Consider the following 20,835-nt stretch of genomic DNA (forward strand, 5'->3'; position numbering starts at 1 on the left):
AGGTGCTCGGGGGACCATGTGGGATGTCAGGGATCGAACCGGGATTGGTTTCATGCAAGGCAAATGCCTAACCTGCTGTACTATCACCCCAGCCCTCATGCCACTCTTCAGATGTCTGAACCCTCCTGGAGAGATGGATAAAATGTCAGTGATCTGCAACCCAGAGGGGTTAGCTCTGGGGCAGGGAAGCCCCCAATCCCATCTGGGGAGGTCAGGAAGGAGAAGGTGCCCAGGATGATAAGAGTAAGCTAGGCCCGAAGCGTGAGCAGGACTGCGGTGATATCTGAGAGGGGCGTAAGGCCATAAGTTTGATCCCTGGCACTGCCAAGTATGGCCCTGGTGACCCAGACACCACTGGGCACCAGCAGCATTGCTTCCAGGGACTGAACCTGGAACTGCCGGGCATGGTTGGCTGAGTCTCCCCAGGAGTGACCCCCCCAGCACTATTTGGGAGGACTCTAAATACATATTTCATTCATTAATTTATTTTGAGGCATTTAGGGGGCCATACCAGATGGTGCTCAGGGCTTATTTCTGGTTCTGTGCCCAGGGGGATCATTCCTGGTCAGGTTTTGGGGGGACCCCATGAAGTGCCAGGGATTGAACCCAGGTCGGCCACGTACAAGGTGAGTGTCCTGCTTGCTGTATTATACTATTCGGGGACTTGGGCCCCTGAAATTTATACAGTTTTTAAAGACCCTGAGAGAACCAGAGCAATTGTATAGCAGGGAGGGGTGCTTGCCTTGCACACAGCTGACCCAGGTTCGATCCCCAGCACCCCATATGGTCTTCTGAGCACTGCCAGGAGTGATCCCTGAGTGCAGAACCAGGGGTAACCCCCAACATCACTAGGTATGACCCCAAAAAACAAATAAAAAGTGCTTGAGGGGTTGCGCAGGGGATGTGGCTCAGTGGTCTTACAGATCCCGAGCTTGTGCAGTGCCCTGGGTTTGATCCCCAGCCCATATGCTCCCCACCCAGCACAGCCGGATGTGGTGACCTCTGCAACAATAAACAAAGACCACAAGGGGCCCCCCCGGAAGAGGAAATAGCATGTTCAAAGGCTGGGAGGATCGTTTGTTCAGTGCGACTTGTGCATAGAGAGCAGAGACTTTGGAATGGTGACATGGGCATGCCCTCTGCAAGCCCTGGGCTCATACACACACACACACACAGAGTCACACTCACACTTAATATAGACATTCACACACACATTCACAAGCACATGAATCAACAGAGCTACACACACGCTCATACCTACATACCCAACATACATTCACACACGTACATATTCACATACAATACATGCACTTGATAATACTGCACATTTACATACAGTACACCCACATACATACATTCACACGTGATTCATGCTCAGGCACACGTACACACGTATAATATACACGCACACTTCGCACAAATGCATCACCGAGGAACACAATACACGTGCAGATGCATCTCATACACACCTGAAAAAGCATACATGTACACATTCACAACATCTGCACACGTGCACCCACACTCTCACAGCCCCCGGTGCAGAAAGAAACCTGGATCTCTCAGCACCAGCTGAATGAACGTGGGTGGAGCCCCCACAACTCTGTGCCTCAGTGTCCTCAGCCGGGAGGCAGGAATAACAGCCCTGCTCACCTCCTTGGTGCAGCACATCCAGAGGCTGGGACCTAGTGCTGGGTGTTATGTAAACACCAGCTGTTGTACTGGACATTTTTCCCAGTTCTCTGGGACCCCTCCCCCAAAATCTGTGTGTGTGGCCCCCGGTTAAGAGCTCTGTGTGCCTGCACTGGAGGAAGCCTCCAGAGGTGGCCAGCCTGGCTGTCCCAAGCTCTCCTTTGGGCCTCCCTCTCCCCTCACCCGTCCCCCTAGTTCCCACCCTGACCCACACCCCTTCCTATTTACACCCAGACACAGGCAGCTACTCGCTGACTCACTCTTGGCTCAGACTGAGCCATTGTTCTTGGGGGGGGGGGAGTAAGAGTGAGGAACGACAGCCTAGGGGAGATGGGGGGCTCTGTCAGCGGCACAGGTGACCCAGTGCCATGCTGACACCAGCTTACCCACTGAGAGGGCAAGCGAGGGCTCAGGGCCATAGCACGACCGTCTCTGCTGGGAGTCCCAGGGCACCAGACACTTAGTCCAGGTCCCAGACAGGCCCATGGGGCTGGCACACTCCCAGGATCTTTCAGACTCTGATGCTCACCGCTCTCTGCTGCAGACAGCCTGTCACCCCGGGACACACACACACACACACACACACACACACACACACATACACACACACACTTACCCAAGATGTGGCCAACTCACTCGGGCACTCACCTTCCCCTCAGCCTGTTCTGGGAGAGATGCCTCCGGCCATGATACACTCACAGACACACATCAGACACACATTCATGCAGACACACTGCATACTCCCACTCTCACACATTGACACACTCTTTCTCACACACTCATAAACACACACTCACACTCACACACACACCTCAGTTCTTCAGACTCCATCCATACCCAGTCCTGCCCATTGGTCTTTTTCTCATGTCCACAAACATCAGAGTCTTGTCTACTTCCTCAGATCACACACATCAGCCAGCAGTGTCTTTCATAGGCCCAGAGCGAGAGCACAGTGGGGAGAGCACTTGCCCTCCATCCAGCTGGCCAGGTTCAATCCCCACTACCCTGTATGTCCCCTGAGCACTACCAGGAGTGATCCCTGAGGGCAGAGGCAGGAGTAAGCCCTGAGCACTGCCAATGTGGCCAACTCTCTTTCCTACACACACACACACACACACACACACACACACACACACACACTTCCTCAATCTTAACACAGAATCCTATCATTGCACACCACCAGTGTCCATTGTCAAATGCCACATCCAGGTACCCTTCACACTCACACATGCTCCAGTTCAGACTCACAAATGGTCTTTATAGCTTTGATCATCACAGGGGTGCCCTCCCCAAAGCCCCCGCAGATCTTTCCGACAAGCAGGGGCTCCTCGCCAGCATCCAGACCAGAGTCCCTGTCAGGCTGCCTATCCTGAGCTCTGCTGTCCTGCACAGACCAGAGAATCTGGATAGCCCTGTCCACACAGGTGCTCACTGGTCTCCCAAACCACATCCCAAGCCTCCTGTCACAGTGTCACCCAGACTCTCCCGCATACACACCTTACAACACCCTCCAAGTCAGCTCGTCTCCCCCCCTGCCCACTCAAAGTAACAAAAAAAATGCCCAGATCTCCAATTTCTTTATTTTTATTTTTTGGTTTTTGGGCCACACCCAGTGGTGCTCAGGGGGTTACTCCTGGCTCTGCACTCAGAGATCATTCCTGACAGTGCTAAGGGGACCATACAGGATGCTAGGAATCGAACCCAAGTGGGCCACTTTCAAGACAAGCGCCTTACCCACTGTACTATCTCTCCAGCCCCATGATCTCCAATTTCTGGAGAATTTACTGCATCGGCACCCGCCCTCCCTTCTGGGTGCTCCCCCCATCTCCACTCTTCCACGAATTGCCTTTGACCCTCTCTGCTCTTCCGCCAGCACCCCGCCAGCCCCGCCCCCTATGGCTCTCCATCTGGTGGGTCCAGGCAGCCTCTAGACCTCTCTCCTGGCTCCCCCATCCCCCAACCCTTCTCCATCCTCTCCAAAAGCCTAGAGGCCTTCGCTGCAGGCTTTCAGGAGTTGCCATGGCAACAGGGCCTCGTCCCTCGTCCCCCTGGGGGTGGGCTGAGGACCCGGCCAGCCAGACCGATAAGGGGGTTCCAGTTACTGTGGCAACCGCTGCAGTCCTGAGCTCTCCATTCTAGAAGGAAGGGGGGAGCGACTGAGTGAATGGTTGCCAAAGCAACCGGGAGCCAGCCAGCGCGGAGAAGAGGCAGCTGAGCCCTGTCTGCCCTACCCGGGCTGCTGTGGGCATCGCAAAGCACTTAAGCATCATTCTTCCATCCCCTGGGGTGGTTCTTGGGGAGGGCCATGAAGTACAGATTGCCAAACAGCCATGCCACACTCTCTCCCAGCTACCCAGCCTGGGCCTGGGAGCCCCTGCCAGCTGGCCTGGGGCTTCCCTGGTGATCTGGGGCTGTCAGTCTGCTGTGTGGACCTCTGTTCTCTTTTCCATTAAATGGGGCCTCTCTCTAAAGAGTGTCCCCATTCCTGGGGGCTGGAGCAATAGCACAGCAGATGAGGCATTTGCCTTGCATGTGACTGACCCGGCTTCAATCCCTGGCACCCTTTAGGGTCACCTGTGCACCACCAGGAATGATTCCTGAGCACAGAGTCAGGAGTAAGCACTGAGTACCCCTGAGTGTGACCCCAAAACCAAAGGAAAGAAAGTGTCCCCATTCCTGTGTGACATTTGCCCTTTCTCCATTGTTCAACAGGAACGACAGAGCGAGTATGCCTGGTGCAGGGCACGGCAGAGGCCCTGAACGCTGTGCACAGCTTTATAGCCGAGAAGGTTCGAGAAATCCCACAAGCAATGACCAAGCCTGAAGTGGTCAACATCCTTCAACCCCAAACCACGATGAACCCCGACAGAGCTAAGCAGGTCAGCACTGGGTTTCAGTGGGACCCTTACTCTCATTTTTGGCAATCAAATATATAGTCCTGGTTACTGTTGTTGGGGAAACAGCCCAGGGATGCGCTTGTGGCAGAGAGTGATGGTGAATTAGGGTCTTAGCCCCTTAATTTATTCCTCCATCCGGGGATTCTCTAGGTCCTCTCCTTCCATTTCACCCCATTGTCTCTGAGCAACCTACTGTCATTTCCTGTACCCCCAGAAGTGACCTCAGTGACAGCCAGGCCCCAAACAAATGGGCCCAGCAATGGCCTCTAAGACTCCCTTTCTCTGGGAGTCAGAGCGGAGCCACCACTAGGGAGACATGGGATTTTCGTTCACGGTAGAGAAGGTGGGGCAGGTGCTGCGCCTGCTTTGCCCTCTCCAGGAGGGAAGGAAAGGAGGAGGGCAGCCCCGTACCGGTTGCCTTGGTTACAGGGAAGCTGTGATGATGAAGGGGCGTGGCAGAGAACGGACCAATGGCTGCCGGGTCCTCTCCAGTTGCCATGGCCACCGTGCGCACGGGGGCAGGTGGGCTTGCAGCGAAGCCCCCGGCAGCCCTGCCCTGACCCAGATAGGGGGCAAAGATGCGGGGGACGCAGATCTGGCTGCGCACTCTATCCCCGTCCTGGTGCCGCGCAACGGGAGGAGATGCCCCCAGCCCTGGAGAGGCACCCCAGAAGCCACAAGAGGGCCCTGGTGAAAAGGAGATGGAATTTCAAGGAATCCTTGTTGCCCGTAGGAAGGATTTAAATGTCCCACCCCCAGCTCTGAGAGAAACGGTGGTCGAAAGCCCCTGCTAGAATGCTGCTCTTTAATTGGTGGGTTTCCCCAAAACGGCCGAGGGCTCTGGGCGGAGCGGGGCCGCTGTCCGTGGTGCTGAAGCTTGCACGCTGCGGCCCCAGTCCCGTCCCCGCCTTGGGTTCCAGGGCAGCCTTGCCTCCTCCCATTGCCTTGGTAGCGCCCACGACGGGACAGGGATCTTTGAGAACTTGCACGTGTCGCAGGGAAAATGGGGTCAACACCTAAGCCTGAGCCTCTTGCCCCCTCCCCTTCTCCCCCCAGCAATCCACAGTGACTGGCGTGGAATGACAAAAGCAGGATTTGTTCCCCACCTTATCACCAGCAGGTTAGAGTTTCAGAGGTGGGGTACTGAAGGGTCAGGTTCATGAGTCAGATGTTGAGTTGATTCTTACTCTGATACTTCTGACCTCTCTGCCCCTAGGCATGTGGCCCCCTGTGGACTCCCCAGGATGTTCCAAAGGGGATGCAAATGAAAAATCTTATAAAGGGTCTCATAGCATGAGACTTGGGGGGGAAATTGATAGGATGGGGTGGAGGGTACAGGAAGTAAGCAGAGCCACACATGCGCCACAGTCAGAAAAAAAGATTGAGAAATGTCGCTTTAGATTGAGTGATTTTTTTGTTGGGGGGATTGTTTTTTGGGCTACACTCGGCCGTGCTGAGGGCTTACCCTGGCTCTGTGCTCAGGGATTACTCCTGGAGGGGCTTGGGAGAACATCCGGGGTGCCAGGGATCAGACTCAGGTTGGGGGTCTGGATCAATAGCACAGCAGGTAGGGCATTTGCCTTGCACACAGCCAACCCGGGTTTGATTCCCAGCATCCCATATGGTCTCCTGAGCACCACCAGGGGTGATTCCGGAGTTCATGAGCCAGGAGTAACCCCTGTGCATTGCCGGGTGTGACCCAGAAAAAAAACTATTATTTGGCGCCAGAATAAGTGATTTGGTGTTTCTCTTAATCCCAAATGAGAAGCTTTGTGTTAGCTGCCAGCAGGCAATGGTGAGTGGCCCAGGGTGTTTGAAAAGTCACCTGGTGCCTAGAAAGTTCTCAAGAAATGCTGTGGTCCTCTTGGTCCTTTTGAGTGCAGAGACTCCCTGCCTGTCTCCCTGGGCTGGCTTTGTTACTCTGAGGTCCCTTCAATTCTGTGAGCTTCAGTTTCCTTTTCCTGGCAGTGTGGACACAAGGCCAAGCCAGAGATGAGAAACTGCAACACCACTCAGGAAGGGAAGATGCCAGCTGGGGGCCCATGGGCCCACAGAGGAGAGACAGAGCCCTCCCCAGGGCAACTGCTGTGCAGCTCCACTTTGTTCTGGCCCTTAGGAATGTGGACATGGTATTTTCACATCTTCCCAGTATCTTAAACAAAGCCAGAGACATTAGAAATCAACTGATGGGGGTTTTATTGTTGTTTTGTGTTTTTTGGGGGGGTGGGGTATGAGGGAACAGAATCAAACCAAGGATGTATGCAAGGATGTATGCCCTACCACTTGAAACATGTCTGCAGTCCCTGAGATTAATTGCTTCACTTTCACACGTCAGCTTGTGCAGGTGCCCTGTGAAGTTTCTCTCTTTTGTTCCAGCTTTAGTGTATGTGCTGCCAAAGGGAGCATCAGTTGGTTAACTTTATTTAAAAGAATTTTGTTTTTGCTTTTGGGTCACACCCAGTGATGCTCAGGCATTACTTCTGGCTCTGCACTCAAGAATCATTCCTGGAGGTGCTCAGGAGACCCTATGAAATGCTGGGAATTGAACCACATAGATTGTGTGCAAGGCAAGCGCCCTACCCACTGGGCTATCTCTCCTGCCCCAACTTTTTAAAGACTTTTAGGGAGCCTTCTAAGTGGTGCCCAAGGGGGCTGGGGTCCAACACTAACAATATTCAGCCAACCAGGCCAAGGGGTTCAGTGCTAGGACCCAATGATATAGTGCCACTCGGGCCCTGCAGTGTCAGGATTTACCTGGGTCACCTGGTATTTCTGGAGGCCTCCAGGATTGCAGCTATTGATGCTCAGAGGGGACAGTGCTAGGGATTCAACCAGAATTGGCCATAATGGCCTTGCATGTACCCTGACCTCTATAATCTCCTTGAACCTGAAGTGAATTGTTTATGTTTTGTTTCTTTGGGGAGGGGTGTGGCTACACCCAGCTGCTGAGGACTTATTTCCGACTCTGTGCTCAGGGATCACTCATGGTGTGGCTCAGGGAACCTAATGGGGTGCTGGGGATCAAACCTGTGTTGCCCCTTGCAGGGCCAGTTTCTTCCCCACTGTGTTACCGCTCTAGCCCTGCTTTCACCATGTCTTGGGGAACACAGACACTTGCGCAGACTCCTTCTCGGGCTCTGTGGCACATGCCAGACCTCTCCTTACTCCTTACGCTGTTCTTCCCTCCCCCCACTAGTTTGCCCAACATTTCCTGCCCGGTAATTTTTGTGCTAGAGCGATAGCACAGCGGTAGGGCGTTTGCCTTGCACGCAGCCAACATGGCTGACCCCAGTTCGATTCCTCCGCCCCTCTCGGAGAGCCCAGCAAGCTACCGAGTGTATCTCACCCGCACAGCAGAGCCTGGCGAGCTACCCGTGATGTATTCGATATGCCAAACACAGTAACAACAAAATCTCCAATGGAGACGTTACTGGGCCCGCTCGGGCAAATCGATGATCAACGGGAGGGCCTTTACTTTACTTTTACTTTACTTAATTTTTGTGCTATTGGAGATTTGAGAGGCTCTTTTGGTTTTGGACCCACACCCAGTGGTTCTTGGGGGCTACTTCTAGCTCTGTGCTTGGGGGTTGCTCCTGGCAGTGCTCAGGAGACCACATGGAGTCAGGGATGAAACCTGTATGCAAAGCTTGTGCTCCAGCCCTTGAGCTACCTCTCTGACCCCTGATGTCTTTTGCGGGGATGGGGGAGAAGGCTCTCCCAAGTGGATTGATCCCAGCGATTCGATTCTAGCTAACCGGGCCTATGGGTCAGTTCCGGAATTCAAGGATGGGGGGTGGAGCAATAGTACAGCGGGTAGACATTTGCCTTGCACGCCTGACCCGGGTTCGATTCCCAGCATCCCATATGGTCCCCCAAGCACCGCCAGGAGTAATTCCTGAGTGCATGAGCCAGGAGTAACCCCTGTGCATCGCCGGGTGTGACTGAAAAAAGCAAAACAACAACAGAGGGACTGGAGAGGTAGTGGGTAGGGCGTTTGCCTTGCACGCGGCCAACCCGGGTTCGATTCCCAGCATCCCATATGGTCCCCTGAGCACCGCCAGGAGTTAACACCTAAGTGCAGAGCCAGGAGGAACCCCTGTGCATCTCCGGGTGTGACCCAAAAAGAAAAAAAAAACAGAATTCAAGGATGCCGTGCTGTTGAGGTGTTGAAGTGCCAGGGATCACTCACATTCCCCTCCCCGGAATACTCAGGGTCTCTGGGCCCCCACCAGACATTCCACTTCTGGTTCCCATGCCGGCCACTAGCCTAGTTTCATCTCCAGTGTCCAGGATGTGCTTTGTAGAAGTGGCCAGACAAGGGCTGGAGCAGGGAGAGGACTGGGAAGAAGAGTCCCATTAGCGATTGCAAGGTGACAAGGCCATTCAGCAATTGTTCTCTGGGTGGATGTGAGTCTGTGGGTGTCCGTGGGGGAATCTAGGAAATAAATCGAATGGTCTGATATTGTAGTGGTTAAGGAAGTCCTATCTGATATGGTGAGCAACAGCAGCAATGGAGTCTGCATTGGCTGGGGGTTGGGGGAGGCAACCACCCAACTCCTCACTGCCACGCCCCCTCAGGGTTACCACGCCCCCCTCCTCGGCGCTGCCACGCCCCCTCAGTGTTGCCACGCCCCCTCAACTCTGCAGCTCCCACTTCCCCATCCCATTCTTTCCCACGCCGGCCCAGCTCTGAACTCAGAGCAGTGATTTAGGACAGGACTGCTGCCTTCAACTTGTTCCCATCAGAAATGTAGTGCAGGTGAGTGCTGCCGGAAACACTTCGGTTTCACGATGTGGTGGATTTTGAAATCATTTTTAGTCTTTGATCATTCAGAAACTTTTTACTGGGACCATATAGTACAGTGGATAGGGCATTAGCTTTGCACATAGCCGAATTCAATCTTCAGTACAGGGTCCCCTGACCACCGCCAGGAATGATTTCTGAACACAGAGCCAGGTATAATCCCAGAGCATCGCTGGGTGTACCAAAAAAATTAAAAAAGGAAAAAAAACCCAGAAACCTTTGGCTACAAAAAAGAGAAGGGGTGGGGGGGAAGTAAAGTGTCTGCCACAAAGGGAAACTGAAGACGTTGGTCCATGGAGGGACGGGTGCCCAAACACTGAATGACTGAAACTCAACTAAGAAAAACTTTATGACTTTGTATCTCAGGGTGATTCAATTTAAAAAAAAAAAAAAGAAAAGAAAAGAAACAAAACCTTTTATTGTGGACAGATTTTTTTCCCCATCTTCAAGGGGGCCATGACCCACAGTTTAAAAAGTTGGGTCGGTGGGGCTGGAGCAATAGCACAGCAGGTAGGGCGTTTGTCTTGCATGCAGCCAACCTAGGTTCGATTCCCAGCATCCCATATGATCCCCCGAGCACTGCCAGGAGTAATTCCTGAGTGCATGAACCAGGAGTAACTCCTGTGCATCGCTGGGTGTGACCCAAAAAGAAAAAAAAAAAAAAATAAAATAAATAAATAAAAAGTTGGGTTGAGCTGGAGAGTATTATCCAGCTCTGCTTCCACCATTTCTTAGGAAACATGCTCTTTCTCTATTTTTTTTAATGTAGGAGTATTGCTATTTATTTAGCCACTGATTAGGCTGATTGAATTGGGCATGAACTCCACCTTACTTTTTTTTTCATTTTTTATAATTTTATTTAATCACTGTAAGAGCAGTTACAGAGCTTTCGGGTTTAAGTCTCAGTCATACAATGAAACACCCATACCTTCACCAGTGCCCATTCTCCACTACCAAAAACCCCAGCATACCCCCCTCCCACATCCTCCCCCTACCTGTGGAACAGACGATTTCCACATTACTCTCTCTCTCTCTCTACTTTGATTACATTCAATATTTTGACATCAGACCCGCCATTATTATTTGGGATTTTACCCCAACACTCAGATCTGCCAAAAAGGCAAGAGTAGACAATTTGTTTTCTATTGCTGGTTATGAATAACATATGATGTCGCGCAGCAGCAGTAGTGGCCGTGGGATTTTGAAATTCCAAAATTTTAACAATTAAATCTGGAGGGATTTCTGACAAAACCTGCTGGGTTCTGAAATTTGTTTCTGAGTTTCTGCGATCATGGCTGTTAAGTAGCTTGATCAGGAGCCAGAGAGGCCATTCATGGGCAGCGACTCGGGGTCTCGCAGGTCAGGAAGGGGCCGTCTCCACCCCCATCCCATGAGGCCCCACATGTCTCGTCACTGCGGGCCCAAACCTGACTGTCCAATGGCCTCTGGAGGATGGCAGCCACTGAACCGCCAAGGGGGAGCAGGCAGAGGGACAGCACCCTTTCCTCCTTGGGGTGTCCATGCAATAGTAACCTATTGCGGGGTTCAGATGCATTTCTGCCAAAAGCCGCTGGGTTCCAAGATTTGTTTCTGAGTCTCTGGGATCATGGCCCTTAAGCAGCTTGATCAGGAGCCAGAAAGGCCGTTCATGGGCGGCGATTCGGGGTCTCATTGATGCTCCTTTTCTAGCTTTCGCATGTGGCCAACCCAGGTTCAATCCATATGTTCCCCTGGATTCTTCCAGGAATGGTTCCTGAATACAGAGCCAGGAGTAATCTCTGAGCATTGCTGGGTGTGACACCCAAAATAAATAAATAGATAGGGTTATCCCCAGCACCCCGTATGGCCCCCCACATATGCCAGGAGTAATCCCTGAGCACAGAGTCAGGAGTAAGCTCTGCATACCGCCAGTGTGGCCCCAAAACAAAACAATTTCTTTTTCTCCAGGGTCCAGTGAAGAGAGAGAACTGAGGTTAAGGGGCTTGCCTTGCATGCCGCTGACCAAGAGTCTCTGGCACCAAATATGGTCTCCCAAGCACCACCAGGGGTCACTCCTAGCAAAAAGGCAGGTCGCTCCTAGCAAAAAAGGCAGCACCCCTGGTGTTGCTCCTGGCCCCTCCATTCCCCCACACCAAAACAGAAGGTAGGACCTAGATATGGGACCTGCCAGAGTCCAAAAATGTTTCTGTTTGATATAGTTTGTTACTTTCTGCATCTGGAAGTACTCAAAATTTCATTGAAAATTACATATTGGGGGACTGGAGTGATAGCACAGCGGGTAGGGTGTTTGCCTTGCATGCGGCCGACGCGGGTTCGATTCCCAGCATCCCATATGGTCCCCCAAGCACTGCCAGGAGTAATTCCTGAGTGCATGAGTCAGGAATAACCCCTGTGCATCGCTGGGTGTGACCCAAAAAGCACAAAAAGGAAAAAAAAGAAAATTACGTATCAGTGTATTATCCAACATACTAAAATATTTGGAGTAGGGGTGGGCCACACTAGACTCCACTCGGTCTGACCCCTGGCTCGTGCTCAGGGGACCATGTGGTGTTTGGTATGGAAACTGCCTTCTGCCTGCAAAGCATGTGCTTTTGCTCACGGGCAATTTCTCTGACCAGTGATTTGTTTTTAGAGTTTTATTGAACAGTAATACACAGAGATCCGATGCCCCACAGAAAGCATGCCATCTGTGCCAGGCATGCAGCTCATCCATAAGCACTTGCCTGGTCTGTGGGAAGCCAGGGTGCTCACTCTGGCACTGCCAAAACACAAATAAATCAAAACTAAAATGATGTGTGCGTATCAGTTGCTTTCATTATACTCAAAGCAGTGCCTCCCTCACTTCTCATCACTTCGAGAAGGAACCTTGTTGGGGCCACAGTGGGCTGAGCATCTGCCTTGCATGTGGTGGACCCCGGGGGTTTGATCTCCAGCATCCCATAGGGACCCCTGAGCACTGCCAGAAGTAATTCACGAGCACAGAGCCAGGAATAACTCTGAGTACTGTACAAAAAGACAAAAGAGGGCTGGAGTGATAGCACAGCGGATAGGGTGTTTGCCTTGCATGCGACCGACCCGGGTTCGATTCCCAGCATCCCGTATGGTCCCTTGAGAATCACCAGGAGTAATTCCTGAGTGCGGAGCCAGGAGTAAACCCTGTGCATCACCGGGTGTGACCCAAAAAGGAAAAAAAAAGAAAGAAAAGAAAAGGACCCTTCAGACTAGGATGGGACTCAGTGGCAGAGCATTTGTCATGTGTGTCTGAGACCCCGGGACCAATTCTTGGCATCACACGTACAATAAAAAAGAGACTTCGTTGCTCTTAGCTCTTACCCTCAGTGCTCCCAAGTCACCACCACCCTCACCCAGTTTTGTCCTGTCCCTATAGATCAGTCTTTTTTAATTTTTGATGGACACCTGGTGATGCTTGGGAACTACTCGAAACTCTGTGCTCAGGGTCATTCCCATTGGTGCTCAGGGGAGAGTCATGCGATGCCAGGGGTCAGGTCCAGCTTCCCTACCTGCAAAGCCTGGGCTCCACTCTTTTGAGCCTAAAACTTAAATGTTTACCAAAGTAAACAGTATATCCCCCTGGCCCAGTGCTGGCGGGATGGAAGGGGAGGCAGGGCAGTCACCTCAGAGGCAGCCGGGGGAGAGCCTCTTCCCTTGGTTCATTCCATTTCAAAAGGTAGATTTCCAGGCTGAAGAGAGAGTACCACGGTAGGACATCTGCCTTGCACATCGCTGAATTCAATACCCAGCATCTCACAGGTCCCCTGACCATAGTCAGCAGTAAGCCCTACGCATGCCAGTTGTGCTTATCCCCCCTAAAAGAAGGTAGAGTTCCATGGTGGCGCTGAGCGACTTTTTTCTGAAAAGGGGGTGGGAGATTCACCCCCTTTGCTTTGCATTTGGAACCTTCCATCCGTGAAATCTTGAGGTCCTCCAAGTCTGGCCCCTTCTATTGTCACTTAGCACCAGGTTTGCTCATTTAGTCCAGGTGGGATCCTGGAATAGCACGTCATTTATTTAAATTGAACACCGAATAATATTCCTTTGTATGGGGCTGGAGAGATAGTACAGGAGATAAGGCCCTTGCCTTACATGCAGCTGACCCCAGTCCAAATCCCCAGCACGTACGGTGTTCTGAGCACTGCTGGGAGTGACCCCTAAGCACAGAGCCAGGAATAAGTTCTGAGCACCACTGGTTGTGGTCTCCCCCACCAAAAAAATTAAAAGGCAGCTGGAGAAGTAAATTAAAGGCCCTCCCATTGATCGTCGATTTGCTCGAGCGGGCCCAGTAACGTCTCCATTGGAGACTTTGTTGTTACTGTGCCTGGCATATCGAATACTCTCGGTAGCTTGCTGGGCTCTCCGAGAGGGGCGGAGGAATCGAACTCGGGTCGGCCATGTTGGCCGCGTGTAAGGCAAACGCCCTACCCGCTGTGCTATCGCTCCAGCCCTGAGAAGTCAATGTTACTAAAAAATTCAGGGGCTGAATAGATAGTACAAGGGCTAGCTAAGACACTTGCCTTGCTCACAGCCGACCTGGATTCAAATCCCGGCACCACATATGATCCCCTGAGCACTTCCAAGAGCGATTCCTAAGCACAGAGTCTCCCAGAATGTGAATTGATTTTTTTTTTAAAGTCTAGGACAGTAAGGTTGATGTGCTCTGGCTCGTGTCACAGCATGTGACCATCAGGGGAAGCCTCTGTCACACGGTGCTGAGGCTGAATTCCACACTCGGGCTGTCAGGGGAGCTGCTTTGCTTTCTTCTGGGGTCTCTCTAACCTGCAGTGAATATCTGTCTTCTACAGTTCATCCTTTGCATGCCGCGATCACTTTTGTTTTGTATGGGGCTTTGAATCACGAGAGAACCCAAGGCCCCAGGAGTTCAGGGGGTGGGAAGGTTTATACCCAGAGTTGTGAGGGGCCATGCAGTGCCAGGGATCAAAGTCAAGGACTCTCACAAGGCATACAAAAGCTCTGTCACTGGGGGCACCTCCCCTATCCCTCATCTCTTCTTATACAGAAACTGATTTTCTTGGATTTGGATGCCCCTCTTAATGAACTTAACCGTTTTTTTTTTTTCCGGTGGGAGGGTTGGTTGGGAGCACATCCGGAGGGACTCAGGACTTACTCCTGACTCTGCTTAGGCGCGACCACTGTTGGGCCTGGAGCGATAGCACAGAGGGTAGGGCATTTGCCTAGCACGAGGCCGACCTGGATTCGATTCCCAGCATCCCATACTCCCGAGCACTGCCAGGAGTAATTCCTGAGTCAAAGCCAGGACTAACTCCTGGGCATCGCCGAGTGTGACCCAAAAAGAAAAAAAAAGTGACCACTGTTGGTGCTCAGGGGACCATATATAGTGTTGGGAATCAAACTAGAGTCCTTCACATGCAAGGCAAACACCTTACCTGCTGTACTGTTTTTCTGGCCCCACTTTGCTTAACCTTAGTGGGATCTTTAAAGACTAGGTCTCTAGGGCCAGAGAAATTAGTGGGTAGAGTACTTGCCTCACATGCAGTCAACTCAGGTTCAATCCCTGGCACCACGTATGGTCCCCCGAGTCCTACCGGGAATGATCCCTGAGTGCAGAGCCAGGAGTCAGTCCTGAGCACTGCTGGGTGTGGCCCCCATACCAGTGAAGACTCAGTCTCGAAATATAGCCGTAATCTGGGGCTCTGGGGTTTAAATTTCCCTGGAGGGAGCAGGAAATAGTTCCATCTAAAGCGACAGCAGAGAGGTGATGCATGACCCTATCTCAGGGAGGACCAGGATTGGGCCAGAGCACAGAGCACCAGGGATTCATGAGCTGGACACCATTTCCCTCCCCAGGGGACCCTCAACAAGTCCTTTTCTCTCCCAGACCCGACTCCCACCCCTACCTCACAGTGCCTTTGAAAAGCGAAACTCAGGACTAGAATGATAGTACAGGGGAAATGGCATTTGCCTTGCACATAACCAACCCAGATTTGATCCCTGGTATCCCATATGGTCCCCCAAGCACCACCAGGAGTGATCCCTGAGTGAAGAGCCAGGAGTAACCCCTGAGCATCGCCAGGTATAACCTCAAGAGCCAAAAGAGAAAAAGAAAAATGAGACCCTGGGCCAGAGCGGATAGTATAGCAGGGGGGCATTTGCTTTACACATGGCCAACTGGGGGTTCGATCCCCGGCATCCCATATGGTCTCCTGAATACCGCCAATAGTGAGTCTTGAGTGCAGAGCCAGGAGTAGCCCCTGAGCATCACCAGGTGTGATCCAAAAAGCCAAAAGGAAACAAAAAAAGAAAGAAAAGAGAGATTCATGGTGCATTATGCAGGCCTGGGGGTTCGTTGGTAAAGAAGCAAACAGCACCCGGCCCAGACAAGGTCAGACCTGAACACCTGAAGAACCTGCCGTCAGTACTCATCAATACACTGGCTCGGCTCTTCACTCGCTACCTGTCTGAATGCAAGGTTCCGTCCCAATGGAAAACCAGCAGGACCGTACTACTGTTCAAGAAGGGAGACATCCATGACATTGGCAACTATCGCCCGATCTGCCTATTGTCTGTCATCTACAAGCTGTTCACTCGAGTCATCCTGAATAGGATTGGCAGAACACTAGATGAAGAACAACCATGCGAGCAAGCAGGGTTCTGCAAAGGATTCAGCACCATCGACCATATCCACACGGTAACCAAGCTCATTGAGGTTTCTCGGGAGTTCAAGATGCCGCTCTGCTTAACGTTCATTGATTTAAAGAAGGCCTTTGATTCTGTTGAGACGGAAGCGGTCATTGAAGCCCTAGCCAATCAAGGCTTTCAAGCCCAATACATCAGGATCCTCCGTGAGCTGTATTGCGGATTCACTACCAGGATCTCACCATTCTACAAAGAAGTGATCGTTGATGTCAAGAGAGGGGTGCGGCAGGGTGATACCATTTCACCGAAACTCTTCAGTGCCACCCTCGAGAACATCATGCGACGACTGGAATGGGAAGGAATGGGAGTGAAGATAGATGGTCGGCAACTACACCACCTCCGCTTTGCTGATGACATTGTTTTAATAACACCAAACATCAGCCAAGCGGCACAAATGCTGGCCGACTTTGACCGTGAGTGTGGAAAGGTAGGACTACAGCTGAATCTTACGAAGACAATGTTTATGAGAAACAGCCTTGTTCCTGACGCCCCATTCGCTCTCAATGGAACGACCATCTCCGAATGCAACAGCTATGTGTACCTAGGTCGAGAGGTCAACATGAGAAATGACCTGGCACCCGAGCTGCGCAGGAGGAAGAGAGCGGCTTGGAACGCCTTCAAGAACGTCGAAGAAATAGCTAAGAGGACGAAGAACCTCCGGCTCCGGGCACATCTCTTTGATTCCACTGTTCTTCCTGCATTAACATATGCCTCAGAGACCTGGGCCCTACGCAAACAAGATGAGAACGCCATTCAGGTCTCCCAAAGAAGAATAGAAAGAGCTATGCTTGGAGTAACACGTTTCACTCAAATGAGAGAACGAATCCGGAGTTCTGACATCCGTCGACGATCAAGGATCAGGGACGCTGTCTCATATGCCAAGGTGTCGAAAATCAGATGGGCTGGTCACGTAATGAGATTTAAAGACAACCGTTGGACTAGAGCTGTTACTGATTGGATTCCACGGGATGTCAAGAGACCGCGTGGCCGCCCACCTACCAGATGGTCAGACTTCTTTGTCAAGATCATGAACGATCGGTTTGAGGCCCTCCATGTTCCCGGAGCGAAGAGATGCCATTGGGCTACACTAGCACGCGACAGGGACAAATGGAGACATTACTGGCGCCCACTCGAGCAAATCGACGACTAACGGGAAGTTAAGTGATTAAGTGAAGGGGGTTCCATGTAGATGATATGAGCCCCGATGCTGTTTGGACCATGGATCTGGAGGCCATCACCCCCACCCACCCCGAGTCTGCCATTAACTCTGAGAATTGAGTTCCACCTGTCAGGGAGCTCCCAAAGGTCCTAGAAGCAGAAAAGGGGGGCTGGAGGACCCTTGTAGGAACTTGGGGTCCCAGCCCTTAGACCAACAACATGGGCGGATTTATTTATATATATATTGGAGTGGGGACCTTGGTGTTCATGTTCATTGATGCTCAGATGAGATTTCTAGCTCTGTGCTGGAGTGGGACGTCTGTGTGGTCGCTCACAGTGGTGCTTGGGGGCCCATACTCCATCCCAGGGATAGAACCAGGGTCAGCTGCCTGCAAGGCCAAGACTTCATCTTCTATACTATCTCTCCAAACCTGTAATACATATTTTTATTCTTTTTGGGGGACTCTCAGCCAAACAGTTTGATGCTAGGGTTCAAAGATGCCATGTTTCATGGCCTTGTAGTCCCCAGGGGCCCTCAGGGCTGTAGCTAGGGTTTCTGGGGGACCATGTGGTGTTTGGGATTGAATTTGGGTCCTTGTGAATGCAAGGTATAGGCCCTGGCTGCTGAGCACTCTAGCCCCTAAAAATACATGTATATGTATATTTATAGAATTTTTGTAGGTTTTTGGGCCATATCCAGCTATGCTCAGTGCTTACTCCTGACTCTGCACTCAGGAATCACTCCTGGCCATGCTCAGGGGACCCTATGGGGTGCCAGGGATCGAATCCAGGTCAGCTATACTACCTTTTTTTTTGTTGTTGTTGCTGTTGTTGTTTTTGTGGATGACCCCACACCCAGTAGTGTTCAGACATTACTCCTTGCTCTATGCTCAGGAATCACTCCCGGTAAGCACGGGGGACCATATGGGTGCCCAGGATCACACCCAGGTCAGCTATATGCCAGGTAAGCACCTTACCCTCTATACTATCTCCCTGCCCCCTAACCTCCATTTTTTTTTTTTAGTCACATCCAGCAATGGTCTGGGGTCATTCCTGACTCTGCACTTAGGAATTACTCCTAGTGGTGTTAGAGGACCATATGGGATGCCAGGGATTGAACCTGGGTAGACTGTGTTCAAGGCAAGCTCCTTCCTGCTGTACTACCGCTCCAGCCCCAAGTATTTTTCATTTTTATTTTAGTCAACAAAATTTTCTTCTCTCTCTCTCTCTCTCTCTCTCTCTCTCTCTCTCTCTCTCTCTCTCTCTCTCTCTCTCTCCTTTGATAGGGGAGTGGTTTTGAGCCACACCTAGCAATGCTCAGATCTTACTCCAGGTTCTGCACTTAGGACCCTGGCAGTGCTGTGGGAACCATATGGATGCCAGGGATTGAACCCCAGCCGGCCGTGTGCAAGGCAAATGCCTCCTGCTGCACTATCTTTCCTGCCCCAATCACCGTGATATTCAAAGTGTTAATCACAGCGCGTTATGGCTTTGTGGTATGAGGCTCAAACCCCAGGGCCTCAACCCTGCAGGCCAGCGCCCTGGCACTTGCTCCTGCTCAGCTGCCCTACTATATTTATTTATTTATTTATTTATTTACTTTTTGGGTCACACCCGGCAATGCACAGGGGTTACTCCTGGCTCTGCACTCAGGAATTAGTCCTGGCGGTGCCCAGGGGACCATACGGGATGCTGGGAATCAAACCCAGGCGTGCAAGGCAAACGCCCTACCCGCTTTGCTATTGCTCCAGCCCCTCAGCTGCCCTGCTATTGGCTCTTTTTCCCCCCACTAGCAGGACCCACCGGGGATTTCCGGGAGGCTCAGACTGGGGGCACTCCACACCCGGGAAACAGATAAAAAGTTCCGGAGACGCCTCCCCTCGAACGGACGCTCACCACGGCCCGCCCCTAAAACCCCTCCTCTCGCTCCCCACCCCACAGGCCAAGCTGATCGTCCCCAACAGCACGGCGGGCCTGATCATCGGCAAAGGGGGCGCCACGGTGAAAGCCGTGATGGAACAGTCGGGGGCCTGGGTGCAGCTGTCGCAGAAACCCGAGGGCATCAACCTGCAGGAGCGCGTGGTGACGGTGAGCGGGGAGCCCGAGCAGGTGCACAAGGCCGTGAGCGCCATCGTGCAGAAGGTGCAGGAAGACCCGCAGAGCAGCAGCTGCCTCAACATCAGCTACGCCAACGTGGCGGGCCCCGTGGCCAACTCCAACCCCACCGGCTCGCCCTACGCCAGCCCCGCCGACGTGCTGCCCGCGGCCGCCGCCGCCTCTGCCGCCGCCGCCTCGGGCCTGCTGGGCCCCGCGGGCCTGGCCGGCGTGGGCGCCTTCCCCGCCGCGCTGCCCGCCTTCTCGGGCACCGACCTGCTGGCCATCAGCACGGCGCTCAACACGCTGGCCAGCTACGGCTACAACACCAACTCCCTGGGCCTGGGCCTCAACTCGGCCGCCGCGTCGGGCGTCCTGGCCGCCGTGGCCGCCGGCGCCAACCCCGCGGCCGCCGCCGCCGCCAACCTGCTGGCGTCCTACGCGGGCGAGGCCGGGGCCGGGCCGGCGGGGGGCGCCGCGCCGCCGCCGCCGCCGCCCCCCGGGGCGCTGGGCTCCTTCGCGCTGGCCGCCGCGGCCAACGGCTACCTGGGCGCCGGGGCGGGCGGCGGCGCGGGCGGCGCGGGGGGCCCGCTGGTGGCCGCGGCGGCGGCGGCGGGCGCCGCGGGCGGCTTCCTGACGGCCGAGAAGCTGGCGGCCGAGAGCGCCAAGGAGCTGGTGGAGATCGCGGTGCCTGAGAACCTGGTGGGAGCCATCCTGGGCAAGGGGGGCAAGACGTTGGTGGAGTACCAGGAGCTGACGGGCGCGCGCATCCAGATCTCCAAGAAGGGCGAGTTCCTGCCCGGCACCCGGAACCGGCGGGTCACCATCACCGGCAGCCCCGCGGCCACGCAAGCCGCTCAATACCTCATCAGCCAGCGGGTCACCTACGAGCAGGGAGTGCGGGCCTCAAACCCCCAGAAAGTGGGATGAGGCCCCGGCGCGCGCGCCCCGCTCCCCGCCCGCTCCCGCGTCCTCCCCTCTCCACCCCCGCCGCCCCCCATCCTGGCCTCGGCTCGGCTCTTCCTGCGCCTCTTGGGACAGGGCTGGGGTAGGCCTGACTGCACCCCCACTTCTGGTAGCCATAGGCAGGATTGAGTGCTGGCTGGGGAGGGGGCCGGGAGGGACCCCCTTCCAGCCCGGAACTGCCCCTCCTCCCTCCCTCCCTCGCTTGACTGGGCCAGTTCCCCCCCAGGGGCCCAGGTCTGTGTGATATTTGTATATATTGCATTTTGTTGATTTTAATAGAAAACAAAGCGTTATTTTCTCTTTCTTTCCCTCCTTTTTTTTTTTTCCAGGAAGGCTTTTTTGGGGTTTTTTTCGTTTTTTGGTTTTTGGTTTTTTGGTTGTTGTTGGTTTTTTTTTTTTCTCCTTCCCTTTTCTAAGTTTTTGTTTCCACATGGGAGGAGGGGAGGGAGCCTCTGGGTCATCTAGAAGGGGTGGCTTTCCCCAGGGCACCCATCTCCCCCGCTTGGAGGTAGCAGAGGAGAGTGGGCTGAGCTG

The 20,835-nt window shown here is 53.2% G+C and overlaps 1 protein-coding gene across 1 annotated transcript in view; it reads left to right on the forward strand.

The window, feature by feature from the left end:
- The window catches only part of NOVA2 (NOVA alternative splicing regulator 2), a 38,898-nt gene extending 18,606 nt beyond the window's left edge, over nt 1–20,292 (forward strand). The window contains exons 3-4 of the mRNA XM_056137177.1: nt 4,402–4,568; nt 19,183–20,292. Coding sequence (XP_055993152.1) covers nt 4,402–4,568; nt 19,183–20,265 — 1,250 coding nt within the window. The 3' untranslated portion in view covers nt 20,266–20,292. The remainder of the gene's footprint in view (nt 1–4,401; nt 4,569–19,182) is intronic.
- The last annotated feature ends 543 nt before the right edge of the window (nt 20,293–20,835 follow it).

The sequence above is a fragment of the Sorex fumeus genome, unplaced genomic scaffold (assembly GCF_029834395.1).
Source record: "Sorex fumeus unplaced genomic scaffold, SorFum_2.1 ptg000122l, whole genome shotgun sequence".
Taxonomy (NCBI): Eukaryota; Metazoa; Chordata; class Mammalia; order Eulipotyphla; family Soricidae; genus Sorex; species Sorex fumeus.